The following is a 20,565-nucleotide window of genomic DNA, read 5'->3' on the forward strand; positions in this document are numbered from 1 at the left end:
CCCAGTGACAAACATACTCCTACATATATGACTCCCAATCAGGAACAACGATCCCCAGCTGTTCCTGATCAGGAGTCACAAGACACACAGAACATTCAAACACACACACAAGACTGCCACGCCCTGACCCCCAAACTACTACAACAGCTCCATCTGCTGGTCAGGACGTGACAGAATTGCTCTAGTACGATTACATATAGAGATTGTTTTTGCATATCTCCAAATGTCCACCCACATCTCTTCGTCAATAGTAACAGACAATTCTTTCTCCCACACTTGTTTCACCCTCTGTGTGTCGACAGCAGCAAAGGACCTTAAAGCATCATAAAACAGACTTACAGACATTTCCCTTTGTGGGAAGAAAAGCATTCTTTCAATGACAGACATATCAGGATTGCCAATTAAGGTGGTGCTCTTCAGAATATAATTTCTTACTTGTAGGAAGCGGAAAAAGTCCTGCTTTGGGAGTCGATATTTCTCAACCATCTGCTCAAATGACAATAAAATCTTATCAGCAAATAAGTCATTTAGTCTGCGTATGCCCTTATTAAGCCAAACGTTAAAGCCAGCATCCAGCAATCCTGGGCCAAAATCTGGGTTGTTAAGAATTGGGGGAAGAGCAGAGGTTAGTTTGGACCTTCCCAGGAAACGTTGAACTGACCTCCATACTTTGAGTGTGTTAAATGTAATGGGGTTATTACAGTGATCTTTTACAGACTTGAAACTTCTGAAAAATAAAAGATCCTGTAAGGGGTATTTTGAAAGAGAAGTCTCAATGTCTAACCAAATAGAGGAGTCATCATTTGTGATCCAGTCTGAAATATAACATAGGTGGGCACACCACTGATAGAACCTGATATTGGGCAGAGCCAAGCCGCCCATAGAACTTGGCAGCTGCAATATTGCCATCTTAAGTCTTGGCTTGCGTTTACTCCATATAAAGGAACTTAACCATCCATTTACATCCTTTATTACCTTATTGGAGAGTGATACTGGGATCATTTGGATTGGGTAAAGTAGCCTAGGTAAAATGTTCATTTTCAAGAGGGATATTCTACCCAACCATGAAATCGGAAGAGAGTTCCAGCTTATTGTATCAAACAAGGGAACAAATTGGCTTTGTACATTTGTTGGAATTTAGGAGTTACAAATATACCCAGATATGTAAAACCTGAGGGAGACCATTTAAACGGGAAGGGGGGAGAAGTATTAGGTACAGAGTGAAGGTTACCAAGTGGCATAGCCTCTGATTTAGTTAAGTTAATCTTGTAGCCTGAGAATTCGCTGAATAATTCAATAATATTAATAAGAGATGTGATTGAAGTCTCAGGACTAGAGATGAATATCAGGACATCATCAGCATACAAGCTTATTTTATGGTGAGCATCACCAATGAGCAGCCCCTGTATAGCAGGCGTTAACCTGATGGCCTCGGCCAGTGGTTCCATAACAAGTGCGAATAGGAGAGGGGACAAAGGGCAGCCCTGTCTGGTACCTCTGTGTATAGAGAAGCTATTTGACCTTAGTCCATTAGTAAGGACAGCAGCCTGAGGATCATCATATAAAACTTTCACCCATTTTATAAAGTTGTCCCCTAGACCAAATGTATTTAGAGCAAAGAATAGGTAAGACCACTCCACACGATCAAATGCTTTCTCAGCATTAAGGGAGAGCACCTAGCACTAACCTACTACAACTATACTGTCTATCTAGACAACACACTATGAATACTAACCTACTACAACTACAACTATACTGTCTATCTAGACAACACACTATGACTACTAACCTACTACAACTACACTATCTATCTAGACAACACACTATGACTACTAACCTACTACAACTACAACTATACTGTCCATCTAGACAACACACTGTGAATACTAACCTACTACAATTATACTGTCTATCAAGACAACACACTATGAATACTAACGTAAAACAATTATACTGTCCATCTAGACAACACACTATGACTACTAACCTACTACAAATATACTGTCCATCTAGACAACACTGTGACTACTAACCTACTACAACTATACTGTCTATCTAGACAACACTATGACTACTAACCTACTACAACTATACTGTCTATCTAGACAACACACTATGACTACTAACCTACTACAAATATACTGTCTATCTAGACAACACACTATATATACTAACCTACTACAACTATACTGTCCATCTAAACAACACTATGACTACTAACCTACTACAACTATACTGTCCATCTAAACAACACTATGACTACTAACCTACTACAACTATACTGTCCATCTAAACAACACTATGACTACTAACCTACTACAACTATACTGTCTATCTAGACAACACACTATGACTACTAACCTACTACAAATTATACTGTCTATCTAGACAACACACTATATATACTAACCTACTACAACTATACTGTCCATCTAGACAACACACTATGACTACTAACCTACTACAACTATACTGTCTATCTAGACAACACACTATGACTACTAACCTACTACAAATATACTGTCTATCTAGACAACACACTATATATACTAACCTACTACAACTATACTGTCCATCTAAACAACACTATGACTACTAACCTACTACAACTATACTGTCTATCTAGACAACACACTATATATACTAACCTACTACAACTATACTGTCCATCTAAACAACACTATGACTACTAACCTACTACAACTATACTGTCCATCTAAACAACACTATGACTACTAACCTACTACAACTATACTGTCCATCTAAACAACACTATGACTACTAACCTACTACAACTATACTGTCCATCTAAACAACACTATGACTACTAACCTACTACAACTATACTGTCTATCTAGACAACACACTATGACTACTAACCTACTACAACTATACTGTCCATCTAGACAACACACTATGACTACTAACCTACTACAACTATACTGTCTATCTAGACAACACACTATGACTACTAACCTACTACAACTATACTGTCCATCTAGACAACACACTATGACTACTAACCTACTACAAATATACTGTCTATCTAGACAACACACTATATATATTAACCTACTACAACTATACTGTCCATCTAAACAACACTATGACTACTAACCTACTACAAATATACTGTCTATCTAGACAACACACTATGACTACTAACCTACTACAACTATACTGTCCATCTAAACAACACTATGACTACTAACCTACTACAACTATACTGTCTATCTAGACAACACACTATGACTACTAACCTACTACAAATATACTGTCCATCTAAACAACACTATGTCTACTAACCTACTACAGCTATACTGTCCATCTAAACAACACACTATGACTACTAACCTACTACAACTATACTGTCTATCTAGACAACACACTGTGACTACTAACCTACTACAATTATACTGTCTATCTAGACAACACACTATGACTACTAACCTACTACAACTATACTGTCCATCTAAACAACACTATGACTACTAACCTACTACAACTGTACTGTCTATCTAGACAACACACTATGACTACTAACCTACTACAAATATACTGTCTATCTAGACAACCCACTATATATGCTAACCTACTACAACTATACTGTCCATCTAAACAACACTATGACTACTAACCTACTACAACTGTACTGTCTATCTTGACAACACACTATGACTACTAACCTACTACAAATATACTGTCTATCTAGACAACACACTATATATGCTAACCTACTACAACTATACTGTCTATCTAGACAACACACTATGACTACTAACCTACTACAACTATACTGTCTATCTAGACAACACACTATGACTACTAACCTACTACAAATATACTGTCTATCTAGACAACACACTATGACTACTAACCTACTACAAGTATACTGTCCATCTAGACAACACACTATATATACTAACCTACTACAACTATACTGTCCATCTAGACAACACACTATGACTACTAACCTACTACAAATATACTGTCTATCTAGACAACACACTATATATACTAACCTACTACAACTATACTGTCCATCTAAACAACACTATGACTACTAATCTACTACAACTATACTGTCCATCTAGACAACACTATGACTACTAACCTACTACAATTATACTGTCCATCTAAACAACACTATGACTACTAACCTACTACAACTATACTGTCCATCTAGACAACACACTATGACTACTAACCTACTACAACTATACTGTCTATCTAGACAACACACTATATATATACCCTACTGTCCATCTAAACCACTTGTATCTAGACAACACACTATGACTACTAACCTACTACAACTATACTGTCCATCTAGACAACACATATGACTACTAACCTACTACAACTATACTGTCCATCTAGACAACACACTATGACTACTAACCTACTACAACTATACTGTCCATCTAGACAACACACTGTGACTACAACAGGCTAAATTCACAGACACGGTTATGAATGGATGACAGAAGGAACCAGGGTTTTGAGAAAACAACAACAGAACAGTGAACAACAACAACAGAACAGTGAACAACAACAACAACAGAACAGTGAACAACAACAACAACAACAACAGAACAGTGAACAACAACAACAACAGAACAGTGAACAACAACAACAACAGAACAGTGAACAACAACAACAACAACAACAGAACAGTGAACAACAACAACAACAGAACAGTGAACAACAACAACAACAACAACAGAACAGTGAACAACAACAACAACAACAACAGAACAGTGAACAACAACAACAACAGAACAGTGAACAACAACAACAACAACAGAACAGTGAACAACAACAACAACAACAGAACAGTGAACAACAACAACAACAGAACAGTGAACAACAACAACAACAACAACAGAACAGTGAACAACAACAACAACAGAACAGTGAACAACAACAACAACAACAGAACAGTGAACAACAACAACAACAACAGAACAGTGAACAACAACAACAACAACAGAACAGTGAACAACAACAACAACAGAACAGTGAACAACAACAACAACAGAACAGTGAACAACAACAACAACAGAACAGTGAACAACAACAACAACAGAACAGTGAACAACAACAACAACAGAACAGTGAACAACAACAACAACAGAACAGTGAACAACAACAACAACAGAACAGTGAACAACAACAACAACAGAACAGTGAACAACAACAACAACAACAGAACAGTGAACAACAACAACAACAGAACAGTGAACAACAACAACAACAGAACAGTGAACAACAACAACAACAGAACAGTGAACAACAACAACAGAACAGTGAACAACAACAACAACAGAACAGTGAACAACAACAACAACAGAACAGTGAACAACAACAACAACAGAACAGTGAACAACAACAACAACAGAACAGTGAACAACAACAACAACAGAACAGTGAACAACAACAACAACAGAACAGTGAACAACAACAACAACAACAGAACAGTGAACAACAACAACAACAACAGAACAGTGAACAACAACAACAACAACAGAACAGTGAACAACAACAACAACAGAACAGTGAACAACAACAACAACAACAGAACAGTGAACAACAACAACAACAGAACAGTGAACAACAACAACAACAAGAACAGTGAACAACAACAACAACAACAGAACAGTGAATGACATAACACAGCCTTTTAATAGAAGCTTTTTTATAACTTCATTCATAGAAGTTCACATTTAAAAACAGTATATGATCAAATGTAAAATATGTATTTAAAAAAAAACTCAAGCTGTTGCAGAAACAACATCTACTTCATAGTAAGAGCTTTTACATGTATATTTAAAACCATTAAACACATCTGTATTCTATCAGTACACATTAGTAGTACTCTGTCCTTAACGCTGTTTACAGGTACAGCCTATATAGCAACATCATCCCCAATGATACCACATACCTGAGAGTTAAGCTTTTACAACTGCATCATAGCCACTAAACACATCAGTACAGTAACACTAGTACTGTAACTTTACTCTTGTTGTTCTTAATACTGTATATGACATTTAGGTAGAGCCCAGAGCAGTAAACCCTGAATGTTAGGGAGTGACAAAAAGCTCAAAGGTCACATCTACTACTACTTTTGTGATCTAAATATGGAATATGGTGCCATTTGGCTATGTCTGCTCCATAGAGTTGGATAGAGGGTGCATTTGACACAATGATAGGTGGTGGGCTCTATTTCTATCTCTCTGGGCTGCATAGAGATAGTTAGAGAACACAACAGTGTATCTGTCCCAATAGGGCGTCTGTGGTAGCATGGGAAGAGCCATTGAGGCAATCTTCATTTCGAAGTAGTTAATTTTCTTCTTCTACTACTTCTATGAGTTGGTAAACAAACTGAAAGGGTACATACTGCCACCTAGAGTGTATTGTTTGAACAGGTATAAAGCCAAGGTTGGCAATTTACAGCTACCTGCAGTTATGGAATGTTTCCTCACAAGTATAATTCTTTGGTTGAACCCTCCTGATGACCTGGATGGAATCATGTTCCTTAAACCATAGGTAGTTCCACTCAGTTGACTACTTCCGAATGGTGAAAGTCCCAAATGTCGCTGCACATGCCAAAACTGGCTTCTGGGCACTAGAGTCCTCTATCTATCTTTATGTCATCGCCTGTAGGCTGTGCAGAGGGGTCCTTCAGTTGAGCGATATGGCTGTCCTCTCCAATGCCTGCTGAGGGGTCTTTCATGGTGGTAGGGCTGCCCTCTCTAGTGCCTGAAACAGTGGTGGGGGCCTTGAAGGTTTTCTTCTGGCGTCTGAGTGAGAGAGTGTGCTGCTTCAGCAGAAAATGCTTATCTGAGGTGCTCTGGGGGAGAAACACAGAGAAAGAGAGAGAGAAAGAGAGAGAGAAAGAAAGAAAGAAAGAAAGAGAGAGAAAGAAAGAAAGAGAGAGAGAGAGAGAGAGAGAGAGAGAGAGAGAGAGAGAGAGAGAGAGAGAGAGAGCGCATGAATGAATGTATTGCACTATTTGAACTGTCTTACTATGAAGACACAAACCTATCCTCAGCAGCTGGATTAGGCTTAACTAATAATGTTATCAGTAGGTAACCTACCATCACCAGCATGTCCTTCAGTCTCTCGATGGCTTTTCCATTGGCTCTCCTCCGCGACTCAAAGGAGGTCAGGACAACACTGGGGAAAATGGTAAGATGATATACGATCTGTAACATTTACATCCATGGCAACAGGAAGGTGTCATGTTCCATTCATTTTATTTCTATGATCTGTAAGAAACAGTATCTATGAGAGGAGTCAGGTTCTATTTCACGTATTGCACCTCTGAGCCAGTAGCAGTGGGTGGCAGGCCGGTGTGTGTGTGTATGTGTGTGTGTATGTGTATATGATCTATATCACCTACATCTGCGCCAGTATCACCGGCAGAACGAAGGCCTCTGAGGACAGGTATCTCAGGGTGGACTGGGCCGGTCCTGGTAGACTGTCCACACACACAGCTGTTACATTAAACACTGTAGCGCTACCCACGAATGGACCACAGCTGGAGGAAGGTTCGAACCTGGGGGGGGGAGAACAAGTACAGTGCTTTGTGGATAGGAAGAAGCCTTGAGAGGAATCAGACTCAAGGAACCAGAGGAGTAATTTATGATCCGTTTCTATTTCTTTCATAATTACTGGTGGAGGGTGATTCTAGTAGAGTGAAACAGGAGTGAAACAGAGGTGAAAGAGAAGAGAAAGAGAGGAGGGAGGTCTTACTGTTGGAGGGAGATTCTAGTAGAGTGAAACAGGAGTGAAACAGGAGTGAAAGAGAAGAGAGAGGAGGGAGGTCTTACTTGTGTAGGTTACTTCCGAGGGTGATGACTGCCATGATGAGACCCAGTAGTAACATGAAGTGGAACAGAACTGAAGAACTAGAGGCACGGAACATTCTCTGGGCCGGAACACAGCACTGGAGAACTGTCAACTGGGAAGAGGAGGGGATGAGGGGGAGAGAGAGGGAGAGAGAGGGAGAGAGAGAGAGAGAGCAAGTCAGAAGTGAGAAATGAAACAGTGAGAGATGATTTGTTGAGAGAAAGAGTTGTGTAAATAACAACAACACTCACCTTCTTGATGTAAAAAATGGCCATCAGTTTGACTGTCTCTATAAATGGCAGCATGGGACAGTAGAACAGTCCTACCCATGTGACCGTCTGACTGTACACCAGGTCTAGAACATTGAACGGGATCAGGAAATGCTGTTTCCCCGACAACCGCGCCAGCCAAGACGATGGGTACCTGTCCACCAACCACCTGCGAGGAGGGATGAAGGGACGACAAGATGAAGGATACTGCTAGAAAACATCCAAAACACACATTACATAGTTAAAGTATTGTAGCAACCCAACACCTGGCAACCTTGTCAAGAGGTTTGGATCCCTTGATGCGACAGCTAAGTTGTTGAGTTGACAGTTGCTGGACCCCAAAACTGGCTGCAGTATGAACTGATCTGAGATGATTGGACAGGTGAAGGCGAGGGTTCCACAAGTGCTCTGTTCCATCGGGCCAAATAAGTTTTCATCAGAAATACTCCTTCAGAAAGCAGAATATGAACTTACTTTCTAGGATAGGCGATGAAGAAGGTGTTGCAGAAACAGGCGAGGAAATCGAACACAGCGAGCTTGTACATCTCTTTACCAAACTGATTCTCCCAACACTGAGGACACACAGAGTATGACGTCCATTTACTGTAGATGAAGCCCATTTAGTGCCAAAGGTCTGTCAATATGTCAATATGATCTGTAGTTGTCAACAATGGTTAGTCGTTATAACTCACATCCTGTTGGCTGTTTTGGAAGAGGAAGAAGAGATACATCCCCAGACTGGCCAACTTCAGGAAGATACTCCTGGGGGCAAGAATAGGAGGAGGAGGAGCAGGAGGAGGAGGAAGAGAAGGAGGAGGAGGAGGAGAAGGAGAAATTTTAAGAATTAAGATGATGAAGAGAGAACTTCAGTGATTATCAATATTTATTTATTGATGATGATGATGATGATGATGATGATGATGATGATTTGGTGTACCAATAAAGATTGGACATTTATGCTCCTACCTGACGAGGGTAGCATTGACCTGGGTGGTGATGGAGTAATCCTCGAAGGAAGAGATATGGCGGAAGACGTGAGGCAGGAAGAAGTTGACCAGGGTGATGACGATGGGAGGAAGGTACTGGAAAAGCACCGTGAGGATCAAATAGTCTCCACTCTGAGAGAGGGGGAGAAAGACGGGGAGAGAGACGGGGAGAGTGGGAGAGAGACGGGGAGAGGGGGAGAGAGACGGGGAGGGGGGGTTGAGCAGGAGGGGAGAGAGATGGGGAGGGGAGAGAGACAGGGAGGGGGAGAGACGGGGAGGGGAGAGAGACGGGGAGGGGGAGAGAGACGGGGAGGGGAGAGAGACGGGGAGGGGGGAGAGAGACGGGAGAGGGGGGAGAGACGGGGAGAGAGACGGGGAGAGGGGGAGAGACGGGGAGGGGGAGAGACGGGGAGGGGGAGAGACGGGGAGGGGAGAGAGACGGGGAGGGGGAGAGAGACGGGGAGGGGGAGAGAGACGGGGAGGGGAGAGAGACGGGGAGGGGGAGAGAGACGGGGAGGGGGGGAGAGACGGGGAGGGGGGAGAGACGGGGAGGGGGGGTTGAGCAGGAGGGGGAGGGGTTTTAAAGGATGCCAAAATAATGAACCTGATAAATTGACTAACTAATTAATCTATAAGTAAGTAATACATGCACACGCACACACACACACCCTGTCAGCCTGTTTAAATCTATAACTAACACACACCCTGTCAGCCTGTTTAAATCTATAACTAACACACACCCTGTCAGCCTGTTTAAATCTATAACTAACACACACCCTGTCAGCCTGTTTAAATCTATAACTAACACACACCCTGTCAGCCTGTTTAAATCTATAACTAACACACACACACCCTGTCAGCCTGTTTAAATCTATAACTAACACACACACACCCTGTCAGCCTGTTTAAATCTATAACTAACACACACCCTGTCAGCCTGTTTAAATCTATAACTAACACACACCCTGTCAGCCTGTTTAAATCTATAACTAACACACACACCCTGTCAGCCTGTTTAAATCTATAACTAACACACACCCTGTCAGCCTGTTTAAATCTATAACTAACACACACCCTGTCAGCCTGTTTAAATCTATAACTAACACACACCCTCTCAACCTGTTTAAATCTATAACTAACACACACACACCCTCTCAGCCTGTTTAAATCTATAACTAACACACACACACCCTCTCAGCCTGTTTAAATCTATAACTAACACACACACACCCTCTCAGCCTGTTTAAATCTATAACTAACACACACCCTCTCAGCCTGTTTAAATCTATAACTAACACACACACACCCTGTCAGCCTGTTTAAATCTATAACTAACACACACCCTCTCAGCCTGTTTAAATCTATAACTAACACACACCCTGTCAGCCTGTTTAAATCTATAACTAACACACACACACCCTGTCAGCCTGTTTAAATCTATAACTAACACACACCCTCTCCGCCTGTGAGGCTTTGGTGGCATGGTAGATGAGACAGAAGGCTCCGCCCAGTAGAACCAGGACCAGGAAGTGGAGCAGCCCTCGCAGGAAGTAGAGCCGTGCCCACTGACCCAACGTCCTCCTTGCTTCCCGCTGTTGGAACCTCTCCTCTTCTAAGTATAACTGGGAGGGAGGGGAGAGGGAGAGGGAGAGGGAGGGGGAGGGAGGGGAGAGGGAGGGAGAGGGAGAGGGAGGGGAGGGGAGAGGGAGGGAGGGGGAGGGAGGGAGTGGGAGAGGGAGAGGGAGGAGGGAGGGAGGGAGGGAGGGAGGGAGGGAGGGAGGGAGGGAGGGAGGGAGAGGGAGAGGGAGGGAGGGAGGGAGAGGGAGAGGGAGGGAGAGGGAGAGGGAGAGGGAGGGAGGGGAGAGGGAGGGGGAGAGGGAGGGAGGGGGAGGGAGGGAGGGAGGGAGAGGGAGAGGGAGAGGAGAGGAGGAGAGGGAGGGAGGGAGGGAGGGAGAGGGAGAGGGAGGGGAGAGGGGGAGGGAGAGGGAGGGGAGAGGGAGAGGGAGAGGGAGGGAGGGGAGAGGGAGAGGGAGGGAGGGAGGGAGGGGGAAAACAAAAAAAGAATATAACAGAAAGGAGAACGAGTGTCAAATATAAAGATAAAGAAGGAGAGAGAATGAAGAAGCAGAACCTTTGTAGGTATTGTAAATTAAAGAGTTGCCCAACTGAGAGAGAGAGAGAGAGAGAGAGGTAGTCTGTGTGAACTCACTTTGTGAAAGAGCAAGACAGAGGAAGGGATACAGAACAATCATGACAGAGAGAGAGAGAGAGAGAGAGAGAGAGAGAGAGAGAGAGAGAGAGAGAGAGAGAGAGAGGAGAGGATAAAGTTAGTTGAAAGAGATTGACTACCACCCCTAACCTTCAGTTCATTCCTGATGAAGCTGAGTTTGAGGTCGGCGACCTCGGGGTCCTGGATACAGAAGTCCCACCCACAGAACACCTTGTAGCTCATGTGGATGTTGTAGCGGTTGCCTAGCAACCACGTGTGCTTGTAGCCTACAACCGTCCTGTTTAAAAGAGGTGATGAGAATGGTAAAAAAACAGACTTTACAACTTTGGTCCAGTAGCTTTCGCTAAATAAACCCTACTGTGTCCTCCCTGTGGACACATCTTTAACTGCGTATCTTTGGCTGCGTCCCAATAATCTCTCCTTTACCTCTCCTTTATCTCTCCTTCCTCCTGAAGTGTGCACTCATTCACTACTCCTTACAAATGTAAAAGAATTTGATTGGTGGAGGCATGGGCTACTCCGCAAGGGTGGGCAACTCCAGTCCTGATTGGTGTCACACTTTTTCTCCATCCCTAGCAAACACAGCTGAAGATCATGAGCTGGGTCAAAACTGTGACACCAATAAGGGCCCCGAGGACTGGAATTGCCCACCCCTGCCGGCGGGGCTAGAGGGACAGTGTGTGTGTGTGTGTGTGTGTGTGTGTGTGTGTGTCCTCACAAGGATAGTAAAACAAAGAAAATTCTGACAGGTCGGTACATTTTGCCGGTCCCCACAAGGAAAAAAGCGATTTTAGGCTTAGGGGGTTAGGGTTACAATTAGGGTTAGGGGTTATGCTTAGGGTTAGGGGTTTATGGTTAAGGTTAGGGTTAGGGTTAGGTTAAGGATTAGGTTAGGGGTTTGGGGTTAGGGAAAATAGGATTTTGAAGGGGAATCAATTGTTTGTTTCCCACAAGGATAGTAAAACAACATCAAATAAAATGTTATTTGTAGCATACACATGGTTAGCAAATGTTATTGCAGCGAAATTCTGTGTGTGTGTGTGTGTGTGTGTGTGTGTGTGTGTGTGTGTGTGTGTGTGTGTGTGTGTGTGTGTGTGTGTGTGTGTGTGTGTGTGTGTGTGTGTGTCTGACCTGCGGACCACCATGACCAGACTGAGGATGAGGACGGTGAGGGTTCCGAGGAGGAAGAGGAGGGGCGTGTTCAGACACAGCAGGTCCAGAGAACTACGTGCATAGAACCCATAGAATACTGGAGAACGTTCTAGAAAACCCTGGAGGAGGGAGGGAAGAGAGGGAGGGAGGGAGGGAGGGAGGGAGGGAGGGAGGGAGGGAGGGAGGGAGGGAGGGAGGGAGGGAGGGAGGGAGGGAGGGAGGGAGGGAGATCAAGAGGAAGAGAGAGAGGAGAGAGAGGGAGAAGGAGGGTTAAATCACATACACTGTACACCACAGGAGGTTGGTGGCACCTTAGTTGGGGAGGACAGGGCTCGTGGTAATGACTGAAGTGGAACTAGTGGAATGGTATCAAATACGTCAGACACATGGTTTCATGCCATTCCATTTATTCCGTTCCAGCCATTACCATGAGCCGTCCTCCCCTCAGCAGCCTCCACTGCTATTCACAAATACACACACACACATGTACACACACAGACACACACACACACACAGACACACACTCACCGAACCAACGAAGAAGTCCAAAACCGAGTCATTGCCCTCGAACCTCAGTAGTCCTGCAACCACATCACAGAGCAACTGTCAACTAAATCTATGGCCTTTTTACCACAACAACGCATACATCCGGCACATTATAACAATGTATTACCCACATACCTCTGTCAGCATCGCTGTCATAGACGACTGTGGGTATGAGTATAGTCCCTCCTATGACCAGACACAGGAGCAGGTTCAGGTAAACCAAATATCTCAGGAAGACAAAATAAGCCTTCACGCCTACACCGAATCTACCTGGAGGGGAGAGAGAGATGGTGGTGGTGGTGCAGCAGGTATATATTACCGATATACGCCCACACCATTCAGACACAGAAAATCTGCTTTTTAACACACATAATTACCATGTTTGGGAAGGAAAACTATTTCACTCACATTGTAAGTAATTATAGATCATATTTCATAGAAATGTGGAAACACTGGACAGTTACTTTAAAGCATGCAAATCCTGAGGCATGAGAATGGCATGGCATGGCATGGCACAACGTTTTGGAGTGTTCAGTTGCCAAACGCTGTCGAACGTTGCATGTTAGTTCTACGTAATATATTTCTATCTGAAAACTCCAAAACGTTGTGCCATGCTGAACGTGCCTCAGTATTTGCATGCCTTAAAGTAACTGTCCAGTATTTTCACATTTCTATGAAATATGACCTATAATTACTTACAATATGAGTGAAATTGTTTTCCTTCCCAAATATGGTAATTATATGTGTTAAAAAGATGCTTTTCTGTGTCTGAATGGTGTGGGCGTATACTGGTCATAAAAAAAGTATTAATGCAAGTAGACTGCTGATTGGCCAGCCCATCCACTTCTAGACCGCTGATTGGCCAGCTCATCGTCCTCAGGGAGATCACATCATGTTTTATGAGGAAATAGCAAGCATTTTTGAAATGGTCTGTTTGATATACAAGTTTGAGGTGGGGTTGAGCAACACACACACACGCACTCCCACTCCCAATCCCTCTCCCTCTCCCTCTCCCTCTCCCTCTCACCTTCAATGGTGTGGAGGGTGCTGCTCCATGGCAAAAGCCTTGACATTGCCTCGCCCACCTGCTCCCCAAGCCTCTTCCTGTTTATTCTCTGGTTCCGTTTCCATGACTCCCATCGGCCAACAGTACGCGTCTGCAGGTGCCTCAGGTCCCTGATTGACAGATGACACACCTCTTACCAGCAAGTATTTTTTTAAATCCTATATCTTGTATCATTATACAGCTGCGTCACACACATCCATATCCACACACACCCAACTCTCTCACTCTACCTTCTATGATAACATAAACACTGAAACAGAGAATGGCAAAGCAACTTGCAACACTGCCTCCGTGACCCTTATTCTTGCAACAGTTTGGTGAATATTTGTACGTGTGTGCGACACCTGTGTGTGTGTGTGTGTGTGTGTGTGTGTGTGTGTGTGTGTGTGTGTGTGCGTGCGTGCGTGCGTGCGTGCGTGCGTGCGTGCGTGCGTGCGTGTGTGTGTGTGTGTGTGTGTGTGTGTGTGTGTGTGTGTGTGTGCGTGCGTGCGTGCGTGCGAGGGTGAGTTCGTGTGTGCATGTGTGTGTTCATGTGATCTCTCCACACAACCTCTCGATCACTCACCTTGCCTCTCTCTTCCTCTGCATACAGACCGGCAGGCTCCTGATCGGCTGGGTAGAGGCCCTGTCTCTGGCTTCTCCTGCCAGTTCAGGGTGCTTCTCTACTGGGTGCGATGTCTCTATGGTCCCCCTGTCCTGGTGGTGGTGGTGGGTCCGTCGTCGGGCCAGAGAGCTGGGGAGCTGGTTGAAGATCTCAGTCTGGTAGTTGACACACGACTCGCCTGTCACAGTGGAGCTACAGCTCTCCTCTATTGGGGGGGTGGAGAGAGGGATGGAGAGAGGGATGGAGAGAGGGATGGAGAGAGGGATGGAGAGAGGGACGGGGAGAGGGATGGAGAGAGGGATGGAGAGAGGGATGGAGAGAGGGACGGGGAGAGGGATGGGAGAGGGATGGAGAGAGGGATGGAGAGAGGGACGGAGAGAGGGATGGAGAGAGGGATGGAAAGAGGGATGGAGAGAGGGATGATAGAGGAACGGAGAGAGGGATGGATAGAGGGGTGGAGAGAGGGACGGAGAGGGGGAGAGGGATGGAGAGAGGGATGGAGAGAGGGATGGGAGAGGGATGGAGAGAGGGACGGAGAGAGGGACGGATAGAGGGACGGAGAGAGGGACGGGGAGAGGGACGGGGAGAGGGATGGATAGAGGAATGGATAGAGGGATGGATAGAGGGATGGAGAGAGGGATGGATAGAGGGATGGGGAGAGGGATGGGGAGAGGGATGGAGAGGGGGATGGATAGAGGAATGGATAGAGGAATGGAGAGAGGGATGGAGAGAGGGACGGAGAGAGGGACCGGATAGGGGGACGGAGAGGGGGACGGAGAGGGGGACGGATAGAGGAATGTAGAGAGGGATGGATAGAGGGATGGAGAGAAAGATGGAGAGAGGGATGGAGAGAGGGACGGATAGAGGGATGGGGAGAGGGACGGAGAGGGGGATGGAGAGGGGGATGGATAGAGGGATGGAGAGAGGGATGGAGAGAGGGATGGAGAGAGGGACGGATAGAGGGATGGGGAGAGGGACGGAGAGGGGGATGGAGAGGGGGATGGATAGAGGAATGGAGAGAGGGATGGATAGAGGAACGGAGAGAGGGACGGAGAGAGGGACGGCGAGAGGGACGGAGAAAGATATTTTATTTTTATTTATTTATTTCACCTTTATTTAACCAGGTAGGCCAGTTGAGAACAAGTTCTCATTTACAACTGCAACCTGGACAAGATAAAGCAAAGCAGTGCGACAAAAACAACAACACAGAGTTACACATGGGATAAACAAACATACAGTCAATAACCCAATAGAAAATCTGTATAAAGTGTGTGCAAATGAAGTAAGGAGGTAAGGCAATAAATAGGCCATAGTGGCAAAGTAATTACAATTTAGCAATTAACACTGGAGTGATAGATGTGCAGATGAGGATGTGCAAGTAGAAATACTGGTGTGCAAAAGAGCAGAAAAAAAAACAAAAAACAAGTATGGGGATGAGGTAGGTAGTTGGTTGGATGGGCTATTTACAGATGGGCTGTGAACAGCTACACCGATCAGTAAGCTGCTCTGACAGCCGATGCTTGAAGTTAGTGAGGGAGATATAAGTCTCCAACTTTCAGTGATTTTTGCAATTCGTTCCAGTCATTGGCAGCAGAGAACTGGAAGGAAAGGCAGCCAAAGGAGGTGTTGGGTTTGGGGGTGACCAGTGAAATATAACTGCTGGAGCGCGTGCTACGGGTGGGTGTTGCTATGGTGACCAGTGAGCTGAGATAAGGCAGGGCTTTACCTAGCGAAGGCTTATATAGATGATCTGGACCCAGTGGGTTTGGCGACGAATATGTAGCGAGGACCAGCCAACAAGAGCATACAGGTCGCAATGATGAGTAGTATATGGGGCTTTGGTGACAAAACGGATGGCACTGTGATAGACTGCATCCAATTTGCTGAGTAGAGTGTTGGAGGCTATTTTGTAAATGACATGATGGATAAATGATGGATAGAGGGATGGAGAGAGGGATGGAGAGAGGGATGGAGAGAGGGACGGATAGAGTGAGACAGAATGAGCAGGGAGGGGTGGCTCATCGGTCTAAGGCACTGCATCGCTGTGCTAGAGGCGTCACTACAGACCCGGGTTTGATCCCAGGCTGTGTCGCAGCCGGCCGCGCCCGGGAAACCCATGAAGCGGCACATAATTGGCCCAGCGTCGTCCAGGTTAGGGGAGGGTTTGACCAGCCGGGATGTCCTTGTCCCATCGCGCTATAGCGACTCCTTTTGGCGGGCCGGGCGCTTGCACGCTGACTGGGGTCGCCAGTTGTACGGTGTTTCTTCCGACACATTGGTGCGGCTGGCTTCCGGGTTAAGGGAGCAGTGTGGCTTGGCAGGGTCGTGTTTTGGAGGATGCATGGCTCTCAACCTTTGCCTCTCCCGAGTCCGTACGGGTGTTGCAGCGATGGAACAAGACGTTAACTACCAATTGGATACCATAAAAATGGGGAGAAAAAGGGGTAAAAGTACCAAAAAATGTTATACAAATTAAACAGAATGAGCAAAGGGGAGAGAGACTCATCTATGGAAGGATGGAGCTACAGCTCTTGTCCATGGAGGGGATGAAGAGGTTGATGGATAGAGGGAGAAGGGAGGAGAGCATCTATGAAGGGCTGAAGAGAGTGAGTGAGGGTGAAGTAAGAGGTAGAGAGAGAGGGATGGAGACTATCTCGCAGGTGAAGAAGCCGGATGTGGAGGACCTGGGTTGGCGTGGTTACACGTGGTCTGCGGTTGTGAGGCCGGTTGGGATGTACTGCCAAATTCTCTAAAATGATGTTGGAGGTGGCTTATGGTAGAGAAATTAACATTAAATTCTCTGGCAAAAGCTCTGATGGACATTCCTGCAGTCAGCATGCCAATTGCACACTCCCTCAAAACTTGAGACATCTGTAGCATTGCGTTGTGTGACACAACAGCACATTTGGAGTGGCCTTTTATTGACCCCAGCACAAGGTGCACCTGTGTACTGATCATGCTGTTTAATCAGCTTCTTGATATGTAAGATGTGTCAGGTGGATGGATTATCTTGGCAAAGGAGAAATGCTCACTAACAGGGACGTAAACACATTTGTGCACAACATTTTAGAGAAATACGATTTTTGTGCATATGGAACATTTCTGGGATCTTTTATTTCAGCTCATGAAAAATGCGACCAACACTTAATTAACATGTTGTGTTTATATTTTTGTTCAGTATATATTATATAACTATACGTATTGAATTTTTATGTTTCCACCAAGTCCTCCAACCAGGGGGGATGGGATAGGAAAAAAAGTAATTAATAAATAAAGAAAATGATGCAACTGATATTATTTGATAGAATTCAATTCTATATGATAATTTCAGAGCTGATCTAAAAAACGAACCAACAAAACAACAACTGACCTAACAAGAGGAAGTAGACAAGGTTCTCTCTCTCTCACACACACACACATCTCTCTGAAAACTGAAAGTTTAAAGCTGCATATTCAGCCGTTGATTATAACAAACAAACCGTTCCATTGTAGTCTGTTTATTATAAATTCAAATTCAAATGACATAAAAGCCAGATATCAGTGGCTTGACTGTGTCACATTGTCTTTAATGAAATCTTCATACATCTGAAGTTAAACAGCTAGATACCTAGTTCTATTAACTGAAGTTAAACAACTAGATAGTTAGTTCTATTAACTGAAGTTAAACAGCTAGATAGTTAGTTCTATTAACTGAAGTTAAACAGCTAGATAGTTAGTTCTATCAACTGAAGTTAAACAGCTAGATAGTTAGTTCTATCAACTGAGGGGGTGTAACACATAAAAGATGGAAGTGGCACACACACACACACACACACACACACACACACACACACACACACACACACACACACACGTTTACCTGATAGGAGCCTCATGAAGCCACCGCTGTTGCATTCTTTGTCCTCCATCTTTCTTCAAGGTCTTCTAGGTCTCTACTGTGTTCCGCTTCCTGATCTTACACACACATGCTCGCACACACACTCATATGCACACATTCACTCAGAGCTCCCTTCAAACACACATTCACTCAGAGCTCCCTTCAAACACACATTCACACACTCCTCACCCAATATCAGCCTGGCATCAGCCCCTCTCTGTTTCCTTCTCTCCCTCTCTCTCTCTGTGTCTCTCTCTCTCCCCTCTACCTTAGATACGTCATCCTCCCCTATAAGTTGACTTGTTACTTCATGTTTTAGAACTGATATAAGACCTGTGGCTAAGCTGCAGCTTCTGTCGACAGGTCTCAGGAAATCACATGACAGGAAACAGAGATGCGTGTTGCGTTATTGAGTCTGTTGTTGAGAACGAAGACACACACACACACACGCAGACACACAAATTCACACTTACATACATACACACTGCTAACAGGCCTGGCTGGACTAGGTCGAAGAGGAGCGGAATGGAGAGGGTCCAGAGAAGGTAAGTTGGTCTGTGTGTGTGTGTGTGTGTGTGTGTGTGTGTGTGTGTGTGTGTGTGTGTGTGTGTGTGTGTGTGTGTGTGTGTGTGTGTGTGTGTGTGTGTGTGTGTGTGTGTGTGTGTGTGTGTGTGTGTGTTGATGATGTGTTATGTTGTATGCTGAATAAGCCAGATATTGTTGTTGTGCGGGGAGTCCAGAGGGAGGTGCTGATTTTCGAAGTGGGCTGCTCATTCGATTCTTACATGGAGCATAATCTTGGTTACCCAGAAGTCAAATTCACTCGCAAAAGTTTGTAATTTCCTCCATGAGAATCTATCCAGGAGAGATTAGACTGAGCAGGACTTTTCTGAAAAGCTCCTTAAATACCAGCACCTCATATCAGGCTTGGACAGCCTGGGATGCTAATGCAAGTTGTTGATATTTGGTAGTCTCGGCCACGTACATAGGATTACTGTATGTGGCCTTCAGATTGCAGGCCTGCCTATGAGTAGGGCAAAACACCCAGCTATGCAGCCCAGCCATTACAGGCTGCGTAGCTGTGTGGAGGAGAAGGTACTGCTCTGTTTCAGCCGTTATGGGCTGCGTAGCTGTGTGGAGGAGAAGGTACTGCTCTGTTTCAGCCGTTATGGGCTGCATAGCTGTGTGGAGGAGAAGGTACTGCTCTGTTTCAGTCGTTATGGTCTGCATAGCTGTGTGGAGGAGAAGGTACTGCTCTGTTTCAGTCGTTATGGTCTGTATAGCTGTGTGGAGGAGAAGGTATTGCTCTGTTTCAGTCGTTATGGGCTGCATAGCTGTGTGGAGGAGAAGGTACTGCTCTGTTTCAGCCATTACAGGCTGCATAGCTGTGTGGAGGAGAAGGTACTGCTCTGTTTCAGCTGTTATGGTCTGCATAGCTGTGTGGAGGAGAAGGTACTGCTCTGTTTCAGCCGTTATGGTCTGCATAGCTGTGTGGAGGAGAAGGTACTGCTCTGTTTCAGCCATTACAGGCTGCATAGCTGTGTGGAGGAGAAGGTACTGCTCTGTTTCAGCCGTTATGGGCAGCATAGCTGTGTGGAGGAGAAGGTACTGCTCTGTTTCAGCCGTTATGGTCTGCATAGCTGTGTGGAGGAGAAGGTACTGCTCTGTTTTAGTCGTTATGGTCTGCATAGCTGTGTGGAGGAGAAGGTACTGCTCTGTTTCAGCTGTTATGGTCTGCATAGCTGTGTGGAGGAGAAGGTACTGCTCTGTTTCAGTCGTTATGGTCTGCATAGCTGTGTCGAGGAGAAGGTACTGCTCTGTTTCAGCCGTTATGGTCTGCATAGCTGTGTGGAGGAGAAGGTACTGCTCTGTTTCAGCCGTTATGGGCAGCATAGCTGTGTGGAGAATGTACTTCTTGTTTCCTTAAGTGTCCTTGAGGTCAACGACCTTTGAAATGTTTGAATCCTTTATGATGTAATAT

At 44.9% G+C, this 20,565-nt stretch overlaps 2 protein-coding genes across 3 annotated transcripts in view; one reads left to right on the forward strand and one right to left on the reverse strand.

The window, feature by feature from the left end:
• Window positions 1-5,666: 5,666 nt before the first annotated feature.
• On the reverse strand, window positions 5,667-18,859 carry tmc8 (transmembrane channel-like 8). Of its 2 annotated transcripts, none has more exons than XM_045696152.1 (16): window positions 18,567-18,859; window positions 14,669-14,912; window positions 14,065-14,213; window positions 13,173-13,223; window positions 13,020-13,072; window positions 12,471-12,610; window positions 11,469-11,616; window positions 10,564-10,731; window positions 9,090-9,241; window positions 8,816-8,885; window positions 8,598-8,695; window positions 8,106-8,292; window positions 7,836-7,966; window positions 7,406-7,561; window positions 7,101-7,179; window positions 5,667-6,853 (listed from the first exon to the last, which is right to left on the reverse strand). In XM_045696152.1, exons 1-16 carry the CDS (start codon window positions 18,613-18,615, stop codon window positions 6,629-6,631), a joined length of 2,100 nt encoding a protein of 699 aa, XP_045552108.1. In that variant the 5' UTR covers window positions 18,616-18,859; the 3' UTR covers window positions 5,667-6,628.
• Window positions 18,860-18,924: 65 nt separating this feature from the next.
• Window positions 18,925-20,565, forward strand: part of LOC106593098 (transmembrane channel-like protein 6) — an 85,032-nt gene continuing 83,391 nt past the window's right edge. Inside the window, exon 1 of the mRNA XM_045709164.1 lies at window positions 18,925-19,129. The gene's annotated coding sequence lies outside the window, so the exon portion shown is untranslated. The remainder of the gene's footprint in view (window positions 19,130-20,565) is intronic.

This window comes from Salmo salar, chromosome ssa02 (genome assembly GCF_905237065.1).
Source record: "Salmo salar chromosome ssa02, Ssal_v3.1, whole genome shotgun sequence".
In the NCBI taxonomy this organism is placed as follows: Eukaryota; Metazoa; Chordata; class Actinopteri; order Salmoniformes; family Salmonidae; genus Salmo; species Salmo salar.